This window comes from Leucopleurus acutus, assembly GCF_964270905.1.
Source record: "Leucopleurus acutus genome assembly, chromosome: 6".
Classification (NCBI taxonomy): Eukaryota; Metazoa; Chordata; class Mammalia; order Artiodactyla; family Delphinidae; genus Leucopleurus; species Leucopleurus acutus.
Window position 1 is genome coordinate 51,690,923 of NC_139149.1, and position 16,445 is coordinate 51,707,367.

The 16,445-nt window shown below is 36.4% G+C and overlaps 1 protein-coding gene across 4 annotated transcripts in view; it reads right to left on the reverse strand.

Annotated features, from left to right (window-relative positions):
- Positions 1-1,282: 1,282 nt before the first annotated feature.
- GRB14 (growth factor receptor bound protein 14) overlaps positions 1,283-16,445 on the reverse strand; it is a 69,020-nt gene continuing 53,857 nt past the window's right edge. For 2 of the 4 annotated variants that reach the window (XM_082840973.1, XM_082840972.1), the window contains 6 exons: positions 10,879-10,959; positions 5,650-5,766; positions 5,486-5,558; positions 5,251-5,338; positions 2,966-3,059; positions 1,283-1,627 (listed from right to left, as the gene is read on the reverse strand). In XM_082840973.1, the coding sequence (XP_082697099.1) occupies positions 1,481-1,627; positions 2,966-3,059; positions 5,251-5,338; positions 5,486-5,558; positions 5,650-5,766; positions 10,879-10,959 (600 nt within the window). In that variant the 3' untranslated portion in view covers positions 1,283-1,480. Of the gene's footprint in view, positions 1,628-2,965; positions 3,060-5,250; positions 5,339-5,485; positions 5,559-5,649; positions 5,767-9,956; positions 10,402-10,878; positions 10,960-16,445 lie in introns of those variants that run through there. The other 2 variants (XM_082840974.1, XM_082840975.1) reach the window with 2 other exon arrangements.

Below are 16,445 nucleotides of genomic sequence, written 5' to 3' on the forward strand. Positions count from 1 at the left end.
GTCATTCAAGCCTTTGTAGACACCAGATCGATATTGTATAGCATCAGATTTATGTTCTAAGTTTCAGTGTTTTAACAATTAGGTTTGCTTTGGCTAAAAGCAAATTGAGTATTTTTAAAATTCTGCCAGTAATTCTTTTTCAGTAATAATTGATTTTATTAGCATTGTATGAATGTTTTCAGATGCTCTATTACCAAAAATGAATAGCTTTTATTTAAAACTACAGTATGCATTTTTGAAATATTGTTCTTAAAAAATCTTCTTAACTTTCCCAAAATGTTGTTACGAGGATCAAAGGGGATGAGCAATATTTTGTATGATTTTAACATTTAATGTTTTATTTCTCATCTTTTTTTAGAACAATGAATACCCTTCTCACAAAAAGTAGGAAAAACAGAGTTATAAATCTCAACAAAAACTTTCTAGATGGTCTCAGTGAGGTGATAAGGGAGGTGGGTGCCTCATGTTTCCAAAACCTTTTCCATACCAACATTGCCAAGGTAAGATGATGAAAAGGGAGTAGGCAAAGAGAATAGCATGGATTTACCTATTCGGACCTGAATAGATTTTGCATCTTTGATTTTAACATTTTGATCAGGTTAATCATCTAGTTGTATAAGGATCTAAAGAAACTTCTGAAAGTTACAGCATGGGGCAAATGTGAAATATTAATGTGAAAAATGTTACACTGTGACAGATTACATGCCATGAGAAAGCATGTGCAAATTATATAAATCCCCTCTATATTTTAATCATTTCCTTAAAAACAAGTAGATAGTTCCAGTCAATCCTTAAGTGAATGAAAAAAATGCAGTGAATAACGTGTCACTAATAGGTACAGTATCAGTGTAAATATTATAGTATAATTAATAATTTAATATGTAATAAAAGTCATCCTGAAAAAAATCAATATATCAATACTTCAAAATAATTTTAAGCTGCTATTTCAAAATATGATTTGATTTTAAGGTTATAATAAACTCAGAAAATATACAATTCAAAATAGTTTTTAGTTTTATTAACAGGTTGTGAGTAGCTTCTTTTAATTGTTAACTCAGGTTTTTATCATACTTCTTAAGTTACAAAAACAGTAGTTAATTGAAATTCAGTCCACAAATAATTCATTCTGAGCCCCAACTTTTTTTCATACTTTGTGGTTGAGAATTCTAATGTTGCTATAGTAAATAAGGACAGAAAGATGTTTAAAATGTGCATAATTGAAGAAAATATTATAGTAATGGAAAATCACACAAGAACACACCAGATTTTTTTTTTTGGAGGTTTAATTTTAACTAATATTTAAATGATGAAGGTAATGTCAATCCAAATCTTTACTTATTTGTAATGCACAAACTATTTTTTGTAACTTGTAAGAGAAATAGATTCTTTTCACCATGGCAATGCTTTCACCCTTATTTATGGTCTTCCTTTTTCTTGAGTCCTTTTTCTTCAGCAGTTTAACAAGTCACTTCTTGTTTGGCTAAAGTGCAATCCTAGCACAATAATGTTTCAGCTTGCAAGGAAGAACGCCCTTATTGAGTTGATAGAACTCCACCAGCTGGATTAGATCCGTAAATCTTGTGTGCCCATCATCCAGGGTGTGGAACATTTCACCATCATCTTCCACCTGCAACAGGAAAAACAACAAACTGGTAAGAAGGGCAAAATACCCAGAAAGACAATCATATTCTATTGCATACTGCATCTTTAAATGCCAAAATTGATGTGTTTATAATACTAAAGGACAGTGAAAAGAATGTTATGGCATGTCCACTTCTTCTTTGTAACTTCACTTGCATTTAAAAGAAATACCATCTGATCCTAAGGTAAGCAGTGTGGCTCTACTTTCTCTGTCTCTAAATTCTCTTAACGTTCAGTAGTTAGAATAGTAGGATTATTCTGAATCAATACAGTGCACAGTGAGAAACCGGCACTATTCAGTGTAAAAGTAAACAAAAAATTTTAATACTCCCACCTACAGAAATTAATTTCCATTTCTAGTTGTTGTCTACCTAAAGCCTTACTTAATATATTAAAAATGAATATTCACCATAATTTGTATCAGTAAACTGATTCTGGAGCAATCAAATACTGTGTTAGTGGAATGACAGCGTTTTGGGGTTTTTCTGTTTTTGTTTTCTACAGTGAGATCTCAGGCATTAAGCAATTCATACGTGCCAGGGACAGCGCTCACATAATCAATGAAGTAGGGAAGATACTTCACGTGGACTTTGGATAGTTCCAAAAAGAAGTCATTCAAAAAAAAGAAAACACTAGCAACTTAGCAATCTGATGTAATACCTTCTTGAAAGTAGACTGAATCTCTGTTCCACACTATCTGGTTCCAATACACAGACCACGTGCATACATACATGCGCGCGCACACACACACGCGCGCGCGCGCACACACACACACACACACACACACACACACACAAAAGCAGCAGAAGCAACAAAAAAATCCCAAAGCAAGTTGTGCCACATCAAAGCAGAATTACAGAAAATTTTTAAATGTGCTCAGAATAGTTTAAATAATGATCTCCAGTTCCACAGCACCTGTGTACCTATCCATAATGATTAAAAACAAACAAAACTACAAAAAACACCAAAAAAGCATTGTGGGGACAAGAGAGGAGAAGGGGCTTGAAAATAACGATTTTTAAAGAACCACTAGAGGAATTCAGGAGAAGGAATTTTCAGTAACCTTTTAACAGTAGGTGGCATGGGGTCTATACAATATTACCAAATCGTATTTCATGGGAAAAGGGAAATTTAATTTTTGCAATTCCTGTATTTCTTATATTAATTCAGGCTCACAAAACCATTTCTGCCAAACTTAACTCTAGTCAAAGCACAAGTTCCCAAATTATATTTAATAAAAGAACCAAAAAAAAACTAAAGTTTCCAAAAGCTTATGCATTAAGATCATCTCTAATATACGAATATGAAATCACAAATTACTTACTGGTATAATTTGAAAGTGCTTTATTTTTTGTCCATGACTCATTGACAGTACGAAAGTTTTGGGGTTGCTCTGACTATCCCGTACCAAGAAAACTCTAAAGAGAGAGAAGGATTTCAATATTTTTCTACATTTACTCATGGATTTCATAGAAATATAGCCTGTACCAAATCCAGGAAGTATATTCATCAATGTAGCCAGAATTTTCCTTTACTATGTATTCAATGATGGGATTATCCAACATGGTAAACAATATGGTATAACATAAACCTTATACTATAAAACTATCATCAGAGCTAATTTAATTTTAATAGGATAAATACACAGCCGTTTGTCAGAATGCTTACTCACAATAACCAATATAATGCTATGCTGGCATCAATAATTAGTGCTACGTCCTTTTTCCACTGGGAAAGCTGGGTATTCACATGTAACTCTTTGGTACAGGGAATAAGGCATTAGCAATATTGTTATTCTAACTTCTGGGTCATGTTAGGCCCTAAAAAAAGAAAATTATTTAGAGTGAAATAATTTTTAACCCCCTCTTCTACACTGGATCCTTTCTTTTGATTCTGGTTCCTACTATTACATACACAACACAAAGTGAGAAATTAATATATTCTAAAAAATCAATCCTGAAATCATTTATTAAATGTTGGAGCAAAATATTTTAAGTAAAAGAAACACTCAAACAACATATACTTTAACCTTGAAGAATGCGGTAGAAAAGCCTCTATAACAGGCTAGAAAAACAAGACATGGCCTAATGGCCTGAGAAAAATGCTGCCAGGCGTGGATTCTTATTAACTGGCAATTCAGTGCATAACCAGCTTTATATTAATTGTTGGCAAACAGACTGGGCAAACAGTCCCCACTGGTGACTCCAATACTAATCTCACTGTGCCTGGGCGAAGAGACAGCCAAATCTGAGCCATCACAGATGTCTGATGAGATTATCCATTTCATCTGTGCTGTGTGAGATTCCGACATTACATCTCTAGGAGATGGGACAAAAGGGAGTTTCACTGGTCAATCAAGCTTAATTCTCTCCCCATTCCTGAGTAGATCACCACTACCACCTAGTGGATTGCCTGGCATCATCACATCTTTCCAAAAGAATACCCCAAATAACCCATTTTTTAATTAAAAATTTTAAAAAATAAAGATACTGTCATTCTTTATGCAATTATTTCATTCAATTTACAAAAAATGGGCTCAGAAATAAGGGAAATTATAATCCTCCAAAACATTTTGACAATTCTTTGTGATTTATTTCTTTTCCTGGTCTTAGATGGTAATTCTGCTGATTGCTCAGATTTATATCTGAAAAGACCGTGTTCCATGCAGAGAAGTATATTGAAATCTTTTCTTATTTAGATTCTACTGAAATGCCGACTTGCTATTAATAATCTTCCATGTGAAGGTGCATTTTTATCCAAATGTCAGTATTAAATCACCTTGAAATCTTGCCATCATCTTAAGCCAACCCATGAAGATATAAGATCCCATTACCACTTGTTTAAATTGATGCTGGTTTTATTTCTCATCCAAACCTCAATACAAGCTCCTTAACTTGTATTGCATTTGGGAAGAGAATTCAGCTAGTATTATAGGAAGTACTGATATCTGAAATACTGAGTAATCTGAGAAAAAGAAAATTCTTTAGATCATAAACCTTGCATAATAAATTTTCTGTTTCTCCTGTCTCTTCTGTGGTATCCCACTAAAAGATAACATGAGAAGAGTCAGAAAGTACTGGTTTCATAGGTTTATATTCCTTTAAACTGTTAAAATTTAGAGAAAAGAAAATAGGGATTTAAACAGAAAGAAAAAAATAAGATAGTCTAAATATGTAAGAAACAGCTTTTTACTTTAACACACCCTGCATCAAACCTAAAAAAATGTATAATGCGTAAGATAGTGTCATGACACAAACCATACTTTGCAAACATATTACTCGTTCAAATCAAAATGTTGACACGCCAAAACAAGTTCAGTTCCCCCCACCATCAATTAATACCTGAGATGCACAGAATGGGTAATATTAGTGATCACTGGTTAAGAGCAGAGCATCCTGTTCAGCTATCTTCTCCTTATGCGCAAATACTAAGCACACACTATGTAACAGGAACTGTATAGGTATTGCTAGGATTCAATGACAACCATCCTTATAGAATAAAGTCACTTCTGTTTTAATAAGCTGAAGTCAAAACTCTCTGTGTGTGCTGAATAAGTCATTACTGATTATAGGAGAAATCAAAATCAGTGCTACTCAAAATCAAACTTACCCATCCACTAGACCTTGCTGAATGATCAGTCGCTGAGCTTCCTCTCTAGAAATTTTGTGGTGAAACCATGGTTGGGACCGGTGGATAGCTGAAGAAATAAAGTGGAGGAATACAAAGATTTGTTTGAAATGATCACAATTTAATTATGTGTACTTTCTACCCTAACCCCTCAATGACTACATCTAAATGCACATCTTGCCACCCAGTTAGTCACACTGAATATGCAGAGACATACCCATGTTTGTGGCACAGCTCTGTGAAGACGCAGTGGGGCTACCATGAGTGCCCAGGCGTAAACATCCTTTTTTCTGTGCAAGGAAGTGGGAAACAAATTTTAACTTTCGGGGAGAAACAAATTCAAATCATAAATATTTTGAAGAACAGGAAGCTAATTTGTACCCTCCAAGCTAGTCCTTCTTCAACTGCAACTGAAAGGGCTTCAGTGGGATTTTCTATAACTCTGCTTTTCTGGCCTGAGAAGTCCATTGCTACCAGGGAATTCTCTGATATACTTCTCTGGAAAAAAAAGCACATTTTTTACCTTGAAAACATCTTTGAAGTTACCTTTCAGTGCTTTGCTGGCAGTACGTTTCCATTTTAGGATGTGGTTCCAAAGGTGGCTAGCAGGAAATTAAAAAGTTAACAATACATATTCAACAGAAAATGGTGCTATAAAATATTTTGGTTAAATAAGTTATACAGTTATTTGTTAAGGTCATTGAATTAAGTGTTGAATAAAGAGATTAAAAGCTTTCAAGGTAAGCATGTCTTTCTTCTAAAGCAACCCTATCTCTTCATATTTAGAAAAGAATAACCTTTCCTGTGGCTAAGAAGATCCATCACTTCGAAACTCACCTCTCTATTATGCTTTGAGATTCATCAATGATCATTTAACTGTCAAATCTATCTACTTATTAAGATTCAAGATACACTAAAGCTGTAACAGACTGACTTACATCACTTCTTTAGAAACAAATAGTACCCATATTTTATAACCAACAATATGTATTTTAAAAGTTTATCACATCAACTTTTCTCTAACTTAGAAAATGAAATTTAGTGAAATAATTCAGGTAACTCCATAATACTAAAATTTCTATGACTTAATACGTGAATGTTTTTTCATCTTGTGAGCATGAACATGGCAAAATGAGAACTTCAAAAATAAGTCTGAATGACAAAAGAAGAACTGATATAAAAGGAAGACATACTCTGTAAACAAACATGATTTTAAACAAGTAATAAAGTCATCTTTTTTGCGAATTACTTTTTGTATTCATAGTCTCTGAAGGTGAAAATAAAACATCCAAAACCTGGACCTTATTTTTATTTTTTTCTTTGTTTAGGGCTCTACTTTGTAACCATCTTTTAAAATGTGTGCCAACCCAAGTCATGCATCCTAAAAAAAAAACAGTTGTCAGAATCTTCAGTTATGAGTGTCACTCAGCATGGGGAGGGGAAAGGGTAAGCTGGGACGAAGTGAGAGAGTGGAATGGACATATATACACTACCAAATGTAAAATAGATAGCTAGTGGGAAGCAGCCGCATAGCATAGGGAGATCAGCTCGGTGCTTTGTGACCACCTAGAGGGGTGGGATAGGGAGGGAGGGAGATGCAAGAGGGAGGGGATATGGGGATACATGTAAATGTATAGCCGATTCACTTTGTTATAAAGCAGAAACACACCATTGTAAAGCTATTATACTCCAATAAAGATTTTTTTTTTAAAAAAGTGTCACTCAATTTATAAGAATTAAAACTCTTAAAAGACAAAACATCCAAAACCAGCATGAACAATATTTAATAGTTTTTCCCCACTCGTCATTAATAGAAGAGCAACACAAAAACCGGAGTTCTCATTGTAAAGGATCAGCCAAGATACACCTGGAGTCTCCTGGCTTAAGACCATTTTCTCTCTCTCCACATGGATTCAGCCATACCCTGCTTGGTCTAACAGACTCTAGTCAAATGTCTGCTTGAGGGGCTTCCCTGGTGGCGCAGTGGTTGAGAGTCCGCCTGCCGATGCAGGGGACACGGGTTCGTGCCCCGGTCCGGGAGGATACCACATGCCGCGGAGCAGCTAGGCCTGTGAGCCATGGCTGCTGAGCCTGCGCTGTCCGGAGCCTGTGCTCCACGACGGGAGAGGCCACAACAGTGAGAGGCCCGCGTACCGCAAACAAACAAACAAACAAAAGTCTGCTTGAAACAAAACCTGGTTCATACAAAAATGGGAGGGGGGATAATTTATCACTGCATTACACATCCCACTTTATTAGCATTTATTATTTCCTCTTGAAACCTTGCTGTAGTGGTCCACAATCTTATTACGGTTCATCTTTATTTCTGGAGATTCGGCGTGCAATCTTTCATTTGTTATAGGAGGCTTCATAACTGACAGCTGCTCTTTCCAAACAGATGCTGTCTCTGTAATCTCTATTTGCTGTCACACCTTACTTTGCCCTTCTCACCCCGTGATCTTCTGTGCTGGGCTGTGGACCAGATGGATATACTTTTGCTTTGCTGACATTAATGAAAAGCTTCCACCTGCCCAAGCCAGAGAGTAACTAATCTCAATCATAATGATAGCTTTATCCTTATAATATCTCTGCCTTCACATGCCAAGATGGGCTCTGTAATCACAAGGTTCTGATAACATAAAAATACCGTTAGGAAACAAAAACATAACCAGTTCTTATTCTTTTTTTCATTTTTCTCCTATAATATGACAGGCTGAAATGTAAAATAAGATCCCATGTTACATAATTACTTGACCTAAGTAGGGAGTCTACGATACAAATAAGTATTTTCATTTGCTACATTACACTAGGGGAAAACACAGGAATATAGAAAATGTTTTCTACTGAATGGCAGGTGGTGGATGAAAAATTAATAGTTTACCTTTGGTGGACAAAGAAATGGAAGTGAAGCAAAATCTGACTTGAACCAAAAGGTCATTTTCAGCTCAATTTCTTTCACATAGAAAAGTGATGTTGATAACATTCAGAATCAGTGTATTTCTCAAATATTTGTCCCTTTTTCTACTTCTTCCTTCTGGTGGGATAAATAGGGCAAGCCCTAAAAGAGGGTCCATGATTTTAATGGCATGCCTCTCTTTTTAAGAAAGAAGAGGCTTGGGTATATCCTGGATTATCCAGACCACACCTCAAGATCAGATCCAAACACTTTTAGTGAGGTTGGAACATGAAATGTTTTTCAGGCAGCTTAGCTAAGCAGCAACTCGTAGTCACTCACTCCCTGTCACCCCATTTGAAAGAGCTACATAAACGTGTAGCACAGGCCTTAGTAAGAGGGCGCAGAATTTCCTCAGACACTGTTCTCTCATCAGTGTCATACACAGCCACAGGACATCAGAGGTGTAATCGATTCTAGAGATCACGCAACTGTCCCCCTTATTTTATACTGTAGGACGGCAGTGACTCAATCAAGGTCACGCTTACGGTAAAGATAGTAACAGGCCCTATCTAAGGTACTTTTATGTACCACAGAATGGGAGGTACAGGGAAGAAAGTGCAGTTTGGGATGTCTAGCTCAGAGTCAAATGTGAAAAATAATAAGAACTTCAGTTGACTTGTTTTTCCCATCCCCTTGTTCTGGCCAGGACCATATTAACAGATGTTCCTTTAAATGAATCCCTTTTATTATCCTAAAAAGGACCAAATACATTTGGCTTCTTGAAATATCTGCTGATGATTCTCATTTCAAAGGCTGATGGGATGGCTATTATGTGCTATATATAGTTATGATGTTCATTATGGTATGATAATTTTTTTCTCATTTCCCTTCTCAAAATGAATCCCTGGAAAAGAAGACAATATTGTTCCTTTAAAACTATAACTAAGTATGTGAACTTTTCCCTGTTGTTCCTTGAACATGGGGCCTCAATGAAAACCAGCAGAGGCAGGTGAGAGACACTGGCATCCAGGATATAGGTCACTGATTCTTTCATGATAATGTAGAAATTATCCTGGGATTCTGTATAGACACCAAAATAAACGCAAATACCTCCCCAACCTTCTTAGTTTCCTTCATGAAAATTAAGAAGAGTAGAGATAGAATTCTTGATGCTATTCTCTCTGATCATGTCAACTGCCATACAGGACAGGTCATCTTCCTCACCACACAGAGACTTAAACCTCTTGTCCTTCTATCCCTATTTACAGCCAATTCAGTCAAGGAATGTCTTCTCTCATACAAGGTGCTGAACAAGTAAAGCTACATTAACCAAAATGCCATAGACGTACTGATCAACAGTAGGATCACTTGCAACGGAAAGAAGCAAGAATAATACCATACTTGTACACTAATGACAGTGATGAGACTAGAAAGTACTTACTTTATAACATTTTTTTTCTATGATTAAGAGGACACCAAATAATAACTGCCTCCAAATCATGGCTGCTGTTAACATGCTCATCCTAATGACTTTAAAAGAAATTTAGAAGGATTTAGGAAAGGATTGAGATAATAAAATTCATTATTCATATATACATATATGAATTAAAAGATTACAGTATGCTGACAAATTGTAAAAATTCTCACCTTAAAGCTATTGCTTTTATAAAAACTCATTACATTACTTAGTTTCTTATTTTAGGGCTAAAAAGCAATGTGATACAAAGATGAAAAGTTACTCTTCCATAACGTAAAGCAACGTAACTACAGCATTGGAGTTCTTTTTCCATATTAGTCTATCAGACTTCATAATCAACATTATTTCATGCTTCATTCCTAGAGCTGAGCATTTATATGCTACGTTACATGTAGGGAAATGCACCTTCTTTGGTCACAGCCATGAAACGCATGTTTTAACCTAAGTGGAAATGTAGCACGTTAGCTGACTGTAACATGGGCTCATACTTCTGAATTCCTAATACACTCAATATTAAGGAGCACAAGCAAAAATAGCAGAACATAAACTTGGAGTTCAGAAATAAATTTCTTGTGTTAATGCACAGGAAATTAAAATTAGGTCCCAAAGAGGGGAAAAAATGTATCTGCCTGTAAATATCCAAGTGGCATTTAGTATAAATCTGTGAAGCGGTGCTAGTCTTAACGCAATGCACGACCTGTATTTTGGCTTGCATCTTTTGGGTTTCCTGGAGAGCAGTATGCTTTTCAAGGACCTGGAACTTCAAAAATTTAATTGTTAGAAAGTCAGAATGCAAAAGAGCTCACAGGCGATGATAATCCCAGAATGAATATTTAAATAAATAAATAAACCCACCATCAAATCAATAATTAAGAAAGATCTACAATCTCAAGGACAATGTTCTATAAATTATCTTATTAAAATCTAATCCTCAAATGTAATGACAAAGAATCACTCGCATAATTCTTTCAAATATTTAAAGTTTCTCTTTAACATAAAACATGATTGTAACTGAATACTTCATGTGTGCTCGATTATTGTGATTTTATCACATAGGCTGCAATCATATAAAATCCAAAAAAAAAAATAGTTCAATATAACATGATAGTAGGATGGTGCCAAAAAGTTACTTTACTTGACCAAAAGGAAAGAATGGAAATGTACATTTATAATGTAATGTGACTGCAAATTAATGTAAATATAAAATAAAATGTAGGTTCAAAAACTTGGTGCTTACCATGGGTGATATACTCTGAGAACTGCAGCCACTTCTACCTTGATATGGGTGCATGTAATTCTGGTACAGCTGCATGCCATACTGCAGAATAATAAAAACACATTCCCGCCACTTTTACTATACAGAGTTTTACTACAACTTTTGAATATCAACACTTTCATTAATTATACATCATCAATATAAAAACTGAAAATTATAAGCTTTCCTTAAAACAAGTAAAGCAGCCATACTTTTGAATGGTAAACTTTTAGTGTCCTAAATAGTACAGTTTAAAAGACAGTGTCTTTTATTTGGACCCACACGTAAGTTCCAGCTCACAATATAAAGATCTGGAACTGACACTCCTACTCATTATTCTTAGTGTCAATAGCACCAAAACCATTTGGAGCTTAGCACTAAGAAAGCTCACTTGGGAAGGGTGCCCGACTTTATGGTACAAAGACTCTGAGGATCTGACACACATCCTAAGCAAAACTGGGTAAAATTTACCATAATTCTTCAATGACTGATTGATGAATTACATTGTCTTCTGTAATCCATAAACTTGATCCTATTTTGAAGATTCTTGGCACTGTATCACCCTCTGGTAACAGTACTCTTAGGGCATTGTTTAATTTTTGGCTTTAAATTCAGGGAAGTCAAAATGGTGGGGAATCAGGCTAATTTCAGACAAAGAGTCATGGCATACAGTGTAAAGAGCAGTAGATAAGAACTACAGAGGCTTTACTTTCAAGAGGTAGCATCATAAGAACTGGACTGCTAGGCTACAATTGGAAAGTGGGTCTAGAGTATAATTGGATTGTTAGTTTGAGAAACATTAAGAACGCCAACTGCCATGGCCCTCTATAATTCTCTCCATTTCATGGAGCCATTATGAACTTAAAAGTAGGTCTGATATAGAAGAGATTGAAGAGACACCATGGAAACCAATCTTACCCTTAGGACGAATTCCATTTAAACATTCTAACAGAGCTGTTTCTCTACTAAAAACTATTTTCTTAAAAGCAATTGCAGCAAAGTGGATATATTTGGTAATTAGGCAGAAAATCAGAGGGAGGTGAGGGGAGTCACTGTTTTCAAGATTTTGCTTTTAACATGAATACAGTCATTTAAAATTCTCTGTGTTGACTTCTTTATCCAATTATTTCCCAACTTATAAAACTTATTTTTTAATTTAAGGTTTGATTGACATTAATAGGACCTAATGAAATTTATTTTAAATCAACTCTAAGCCTACAGTAACTTTAAAAAGAAGACAGAGGAGCTTAATTCCTAGTCAGGTTCATTTGGAGAATATACAATAGCCTGCAACCACACTTTCACAAGGACATGCTGCTTGGACACCTTTTATTTACCTGCAGTGAAAAGCCTGCTACCTACTAATCAGACTGTTTCCTTCAAAGATGTATTGTCCCTGGTACCTGTGGTGTTAGGAAGTTGCTTCTGTGCTGTTGAAAGTTAACTCTGGCTAAGGGGTAGGGCATGGGTCACCTTAACATTTCCCTGTCCTATGGAGGGGCAGATAAGGGACCAAAATGTGTTAGAGGGAAACTAGCAGCGTTCTAACTGAAGGGAAGGGGAAAAGACAACATGTAACTAGGACACTGTACATCAGCAAATCTCCCCTTTTCTAAGTCTTCTGATTTTTCTGATTCTATATGTAACTGGAATTTCTCCAAAGAGAATGGGAATATCTCTATCTGATGCTACATGAAGAGTTTACATGTGTATATGAAAAAGAAAGGAAAATAAAACAAGGGGCCAAATTCTTGGGGGAGGCTATATCCAATAAATAACACATAATGAAAAGAAGAAGGACACTTCTGGTCCAGCCAACATAACATAGACTAGTCTTTCCCTGCTCCTCGATACTAGGTACAATGATAAACTCTGGAAATAACACGATAGACAACCAAAGGAGATGAGCAAAAGCTACCTCTAACACTAGGTGAGCCCAGCTGCACCAGCCAGGGGTATCAAACCAGTGCCCCACTGACAACAAGCTGCCAGTCCCCTATTAGAGAGCCTCAAATGTGTCTGTGCTGGCAGGCCAAGGCTTCCTGTAACTGATTATTTTAAAGTGTAAAACAGATCATATCACTTTCCTATTTGAAACCGTGGTGGTTTCTCATCGGCTCCATGATAAAGGACCTCACTGATGCTGGCCTCTATTTCCAGCCTCATCTGGAAACACTTTGCCATAACTGAAATAAACAGGGAACACGGATGTGGTAGCAGAATAATGGTCCCCATATATGTCCACACCCTAATCCCTAGAACCTGTGAATATATTAGGCTACCTGGCAAAGGGGAAATAAGGTTGCAGATACAATTAAGGGTGATAATCAGCTGACTTTTTTTTTTTACATTTATTTTCATTTATTTATTTTCTGGCCGCACCGCGTGGCATGAGGGATCTTAGTTCCCCCACCATGGATCAAACCTGTGCCCCCTGCAGTGGAAGTGCATTCTTAGCCACCGGACCACCAGGGAAGTCCCTAATCAGCTGACTTTGAAATGACGTGATTATCTTGGATTATCCTGGTAGATCCAATGTAATCACAAGGGTCCTTATCCAGAACCAGAAGAGAGAACCAGAAAAATGGCAGCATGGAAAGGACTCAGCTGGATATTGCTGGCTTTAAGGGTGGAGGAAGTTGCCATGAGCAGCCTCTAAAGGCTGGAAAGGGCAAGAAAATGGATTTCCCCCTAGAGACTGCAAAAGAGAACGGAGCCCTGTTGACACCTTGCTTTTAGGCCAATAAGACCCATTTCAGACTTCTGAATGACAGAGGTATAGGATAATAAATTTGCGTTTTAAGCCACTAGGTTGGTGGTAATGTGTTACAGCGGCTATAGAAAACTAATACAACAGAGCATCTTTAAGCTGGGCATCTGTGACTTGAAAGAGGCTTTGAGAAGAGTCAAACTAGAGGAAAAAAAAGGTAAGAAGGAGACAGTCTTCCAGAAACTGAGCATTCTGGATATAGAAAGAACAAAGAAAGCTTTTAGTACATTTCTTCATTTCTTAGACACACATTTGTTTTCAAACTAACAATCTGTATTATAATCTATGGCATCTCATATTCACTGTGGATGAAGTGACTTGCCATTGCCTGAAACTGATATGGGATTAAGAAGTCATTAGCATGAAAACCTTGCAGAAGGAATGCCAGTAGCTAGAAAGACAACCCCATGGACCATGGCAGAGCACTCATCTGAGAGGTGATGCCTCCCCAAAGCTCTTGAACCACAGAGCTGGTTAATCTGTGGAAAATATGAGTATCCATGACTCTGAGATGAAAATGATTCAGAAAAGCCAGATTGAGAATATGAAGAAGTTTTAAGAATACCTCAACTAACTTATTTCATATATATGTATATATATATATATACACATACATATATATCTGTGTGTATACACAAAATTGATAACATCAACAAAAATGATGAAAATCAGGACTATAGGCCTAAATAAACCTAAATATTCAAATGAAAATAAAAATTATAAGTGATATGAAATATCATATCACAATTTTATTGGCATAATTCTCATCTAATTACACAAAAAATAATAGAACATCCTAGTAAAATCAATGGCATGTCAGAGTCACTGAAATACTGATTAAAGGAGGTGGGTTTACCACCTGCTTCTGTGTTGGGTGTTTGAATTTGAGGCCCTTAGAAGGGAGAAAGACTTGGCTAACAAGGTTGGAAAGTATCTCTTCCACCAGCATAGCTGGACTTACAGGGTTCCGATGGAAGGGGAGAGAAAACCTGAGACCTCAAGATATTTTCTCTACCATAACTGTGATGGAGTAAAGTCTACCAAAGAGTGCCAGCTTCTTTATCTATAAAAGGGCAGCGCTGGATGAACTCAGCGTTTCTTAATCAGGCCGACACCTGGAGCTCAAGTCACTAACTCGGGATCCCCCAGGATGGGGCTGGGCACATGGAGCTTCAGAAAGCACCTCAGGTGATTCCAATGCATATCCCTAGTTACCTAGTTACTACTGCTTTGACTGGTTGGTTTCCAAGACCCTCTAAAGTACTCTTCTCTTCTTCATTTTGTTTGTTTGTTTTACATTTTACGACAATGAGAGCAAACAAGTGACTACTTAACATGAGGGTTTCAAAGGATCAAGATTTCTAAGATTTGCTGAAACCAAAATCATGACAGCCATTTTGACAGCAGACTATTTGAGAAACAAACAAATCTCTAATAAAAAGGTAACCATAGTGACTTTCTACCATAACAGCAAAAGGAAGAAAATCTCACAGTTAATCCAAAAGCTTCCTTTAAATTACTTTTAAAAACTTTCTTCCTACCACTTCACACCCACTAGGATGAGTATTTTTTTAAAAAGTGGAAAATAACAAGTGTTGGTGAGGATATGGAGAAACTGGAATTCTTATACATTGCTGGTGGGAATGTAAAATGGTTTAGCCTCTGTGGAAAACATTCTGGCAATTCATCAAAAAGTTCAACATAGAATTACCACATGACCAGCAATTCCATTTTTAGGTATATATCAAAAAAACTGAAAGCTGTTACTCAGACAAATACGTGTATAGACATATTCATAGCAGCACTATTCACAATAGTAAAAAGGTAGAAACAATCCAGATACCCATCAGTGGATAAACAAAATTATTTATTTAACATATATATATGTTAAACAACACACATACAATGGAATATTGTTCAGCCATAAAAAGGAATGAAGTACTGATACATGCTGCTACAACATGGATGAACCACAAATCATTATGCTAAGTGAAGAAGCCAGACCCAAAATGTCACATATTGTATGATTCCATTTCTATGAAATATCCAAATTGGTAAATCCATAGAGACAGAACATGGATTAGTGGTTGCCAGGGGCTGGGAGTAACTGCTTAATGGGTATGGAGTCTCCTTTTGAGGTGAAAAAAATGTTTTGGAACTAGACAGAGGTGGCAATTGCACAACATTTTGAATGTACTCAATGCCTCTGAATTGTTCACATTAAAAATAGTTAATTTGGGGCTTCCCTGGTGGCGCAGTGGTTGAGAGTCCGCCTGCCGATGCAGGGGACACGGGTTCGTGTCCCGGTTCAGGAAGATCCCACATGCTGCGGAGCGGCTAGGCCCGTGAGCCATGGCTGCTGAGCCTGCGCGTCCGGAGCCTGTGCTCCACAACGGGAGAGGCCACAACAGTGAGAGGCCCGCGTACCAAAAAAAAAAAAAAAAAAAAGTTAATTTGGTTAATTTTATGTTATGTGAATTTCACCTCAATTAAAAAAAAAGTAAAAGAAAATAAAACTTTCTTGCAAACCCGGTATGACAATGAGTAATTCTGATTCTGATTATTCTGCCCTTCTTAAAAGGAAATGGTCGATAAGTTTTATAATTATAAATTTAAAGTTGTGCTAAATTTGCTAGCATACAAGTTTTAAAAATAAATGTGTTTTCTATACATCCTGGAAGAAATCAGTTCTGTGTCTCTCTCCCCCTACCTACTTTTAGAACATTCTTACTCCTTGTCAAGATGCTTACCAATAAATTTTGCTTATGGAAGCGGTAAT